Source organism: Etheostoma spectabile, chromosome 7 (assembly GCF_008692095.1).
Source record: "Etheostoma spectabile isolate EspeVRDwgs_2016 chromosome 7, UIUC_Espe_1.0, whole genome shotgun sequence".
NCBI lineage: Eukaryota > Metazoa > Chordata > Actinopteri > Perciformes > Percidae > Etheostoma > Etheostoma spectabile.
The window spans coordinates 12569360-12573379 of record NC_045739.1 but is presented as its reverse complement, the minus strand read 5'-3'; the positions used below and the strand labels follow the sequence as shown (position 1 = coordinate 12573379).

Here is a 4020-nt window from a genome sequence, read left to right as displayed (position 1 = left end):
ACCATTGAAGTCTATGATACTTTCTGTACACAGTCTTGTACCTTTGCCTTTTTTGCTATTTTCAAAATGTTATTTTGCGTCGGTTTAAATGTTTTATGGTCACCATTTATCTCGGAGCTGGGTGGCGTGGTTTCAGGTTCAAAGCTATTTATATAAGCATTTAATGAAACGTCAGGGGAGATATTGAACGGGGAAAACACTTCACAAACAGTCATTTACAAAGTGGGCGGTCACTGCTCTATATCCACCACTGGTTGGTTAGTGTAAAACAAAAAACTACTATCATGAAAAGAATGTCATACTGAATAATGAAGTGAAACAAAATGGTAATTCAGTCTGAAATTGCCATTTCGTTTCACTTCTTTATTGTGTTCAATATATTAATCACTTATTTAGCTTGCATCGTTGATAGTGATTCAGAGGACTGGAACCAGGATAGGGTTAGGGTCTTATCTTATACTTAGCAACTAAACAACAATAACACCGACCACCAAAAGCTCTATATAGCAGCTCAGCTCTATCAGAGGAGGACGCTGCTGACCTTTGCCAATTAACAGGCTGATTTGGGTGTTGGTGAGTTTCTCCACTCGGTCGCCCTCCCTCGCCACCAGCCTCAGAACATCCATGAAGGGCCGCACATCCCTTATGCGCCTCGATTCTTCCTCCAGTTCTTCCCTCTCTGCTGTCTGGTTGATGCAGGTGAAGACATATGCGTCGGGATCACCCAGTGCACTGAACAGGGCCTCGCTTCTGGCATTTTTCCAAACCATCTGAAACAAGAGACAGGCATTTATGACCTGAAGTGTACAGCGTGTCATAATAACAAATAATTTATTTTCTAATTATGAGCGCTTTTCATGTCACTTAAGGTCACCTTACAGCAGTAAGTGTGGGCCTGTAAAACAACAAACACGCTTTATCCAAACAGTGTTTCAAGACATATCGACCAGCATCGACCCATTTAGGAAACTAAAGTCAACTAAAGTCTTGTTGAAGAAAAACACATTTGCCGTCACTCTGATTTGTCCAATTCCCTTACTGAGCTAAAATGATAACCAATTGTGCAAAAAAATCACCATGGTAGTGTTTGAACGTTTTCTTTCTGATTCCTTGTGAATCACCCCGATTGGAAAGACATTTAATCTCTTAATCATCTTAACAACTTCCAAGAGTATCATTACTTAACACAGCTAAATCAAACAGCCTGAAGTGGCAGAACTGTTGGCATAGAAACTGGCACATTCACATTTAACAACAGATTTGCTTCAGCAGAGAGCTGGCCGTGTATACCAAGGAGAAATGCTGTAGCTCCTTCTCTAATAGTAGCATCAAAACTCCAAGATGAATCAACGGCACAAGGGACTATTAGGTTGACCAATTTGCTTAAAAGCTTATTGAGCAAATAAATAGACATAAATAGCGACAGCATTTTGTAAGTGTGTTCACCAAAGCCGCAGTGCTGTGCTGCAGTCAATCACTTGCAATCTATCAGTAACACAGTGTTGTTTAGATAAAATGCAATGTATAATAAGATTATACATTACGTGTCTGTAGCAAAAAAATATTCTATTGAGGTTTTTTTCTTATCTCCAAAAGAAGCTACTGACAATAAAGTACACGGGGACGTGAGGCCACGTACTTTTTTGATGCTTTTGATGGTGTCGTTTGGAGACACAGGAAATTTGAGGAAGATCCCAGTTGGCAGCAGGAAGTCCATCATGATCTCCTGGTCCCCGTCCTCCTGCATCCCATACTTCCCCGGGGGCATGGTGACGGCCTCTCATTTACCGTCAGCTCCTCTGCTGCTCAGCGGAACACAAGCCGGCCATCCACACAGAGGAAACACAGCCAAGGTTAATATGTCCCCTATTAACGTGTGTTACTGTGCAGTGTGTTTGTTGTTTGTTTTAAAACCCTTAATGATCTATCTTTACAAGGTTGTTTATTGGGGTCAGAAAGCAGATGCAGAGTGTGTATGACATGAATGAATGACTGACACTGTGTCTACAGTTGCAGGGCTTTGTTTGCACCTGATCCCTTCCTCCATCTTTTCAATGCAGTTGAAAGCATATTTAAGATATTAAATGCTAAAATGAGGCAATATTATTGACACTTATTTGTGTTTTTGGAGTGGTGATACCACTTTATAATCTGCAATTTATTACCTTTAGTACAGTTCAATTCATACATCTCTACCTTAGCAGACTGTGTATCCTGTCAGAAAAAAAATGTGCTTGGGTGTCAAATAAGGTGAAGGCACACTACAAAGAAACTTCAATCCGTTGAATCATACACACAACAGAAAAATACATCTTATTTTTTGGAAATGTCATGCCATGCTTCCTGCAAATCTGTAAAGGCTTACTGAGCAGACAGAAAACATTGTATTTTGAATGTCATTTTCAATAGTTCTAAAGTAATTTTACCCTATCGATTTTGGTAAGCTGCATTATTTGTATCGTAATGCCAGGTGTAAGCTGATTTACGCCTGTATAAAAAAAAAATGTATTTGGATGAATTTACCCACAGGATACTTCAACACATTACAGACGACAAACATCTTTAACATCAGCGATGGGAAAGAAAACAGAAGGTGCTCCTATAAAGCAAGAAAACGTGATATTTGGCCGCCCGAGTAGGCTACAACTTGCAGCCTGCAATGTGCCATAAGCCTCGCCAACCTGTTAGCGCAGACACTTGCCTGTCAGCTCTGCGAGCCGGTCATCTCTCCATGGTTTAACTACCGCGAAGATGGAGGCTGTAACATCACGGGGACGTGTCTGGCTTCAGGCGGCTCGATGGGCTGCGGACGTACCCGTGAAGTTGAAGTGAGGTGAGGTGTTTTAAATCCTGCTCAAACGGATGCGCACAGCTCATGTAAAGCATTGAAGCGTTCCCCTTGCGTCGGTCAAATGCGCCGTCATTCACGCAGCGGCGTCGTTGCACCGAGTGACCCTGAGCGGCTGCGCTCTGCCTCTCCGGCTCCCTGCGGGCCCAGGGACCGTCCACCAACACGCGGGCTCGCGCAAAGTGAAAGTAAAACTCCCACCCTCCACCCCTAACACGTTTTTGTTTTTTGTGTTTCTGAAGCAACTAGTCAGATAATCGATTAGTTTTATTGACACGATATAAATCGACAACTACTTTGATCGTCATTTCAGTCATTTTTTTAAAAAAAAAGCAAAAATGCCAAATATTTGGCAGTCACAGCTTCTCACATGTGATAAGATGATTTAACACTTTATTCTTTCTATCTAGGTGATGCATTTAAAAAAAAAAATCTATTTTATAGATGTATCGCAATCATCTAAAATGATGCTTCATACTTTATGAGCTCATCACATCTTTTGTATGTCAAATATTTATCTGTTAAGTATCACAAATACATAGGCAAATACATGTAAACGAGTGAAAAAGGACAATATTTCCCTCTGAAATCTAGTGGAATAGAAGTGGCATCAACTAGAATTCCTCCGATTTTAACAACAGTATGTACTTTGTTAGATTTCTCCACTGGATTTGGTCAGATAAAACATGCAATTTGATTGTGTCACTTTGGGCTCTGGGAAATTAGAATGGGCGTTATTATATAGACAAAATCTAATCTAATCATCATCTAATCAAAATGTGACAAATAGGCTGACTAATCAGTAATGAAAATAATTGTTTGTTGCAGCACTGATCTCACATTGTCACTTCAATTTCTATTTAAGGACTGTTCCTCGTCATTAAATTAAGAAAGCCTCATTCATTTATTAAACACACTTGCAACCTTCACAGCAGCACACTGTGACCTCTAATAGACGTGACGCATCTCCTAGTTTTAAAACATTCTTGTAACTCAGACGGAGGTTAAGTTTATTTCCAGGTACTAAAGAAAGACCAGCCCTCTGTAAAGTTAAATTGTGAAACCTCTCTTTAACGTCCATTTCAGAATATGCAACCCATAATAAAACAGAGAGATTTCAGAAAAGACAAATTATACATTTCATTTTTTATTGTAAATGCAAATTTGTTACA

The 4020-nt window shown here is 40.0% G+C and overlaps 1 protein-coding gene across 2 annotated transcripts in view; it reads right to left on the bottom strand.

The window, feature by feature from the left end:
* The window catches only part of pik3cd (phosphatidylinositol-4,5-bisphosphate 3-kinase, catalytic subunit delta), a 17120-nt gene extending 14125 nt beyond the window's left edge, over positions 1-2995 (bottom strand). The window contains exons 1-3 of one of the 2 annotated variants that reach the window (XM_032520895.1): positions 2702-2995; positions 1640-1802; positions 542-770 (exon numbers count right to left, since the gene is read on the bottom strand). In XM_032520895.1, coding sequence (XP_032376786.1) covers positions 542-770; positions 1640-1768 — 358 coding nt within the window. In that variant the 5' untranslated portion in view covers positions 1769-1802; positions 2702-2995. The remainder of the gene's footprint in view (positions 1-541; positions 771-1639; positions 1803-2701) is intronic. The other variant, XM_032520894.1, reaches the window with a different exon arrangement.
* Between the last annotated feature and the right edge of the window lie 1025 nt (positions 2996-4020).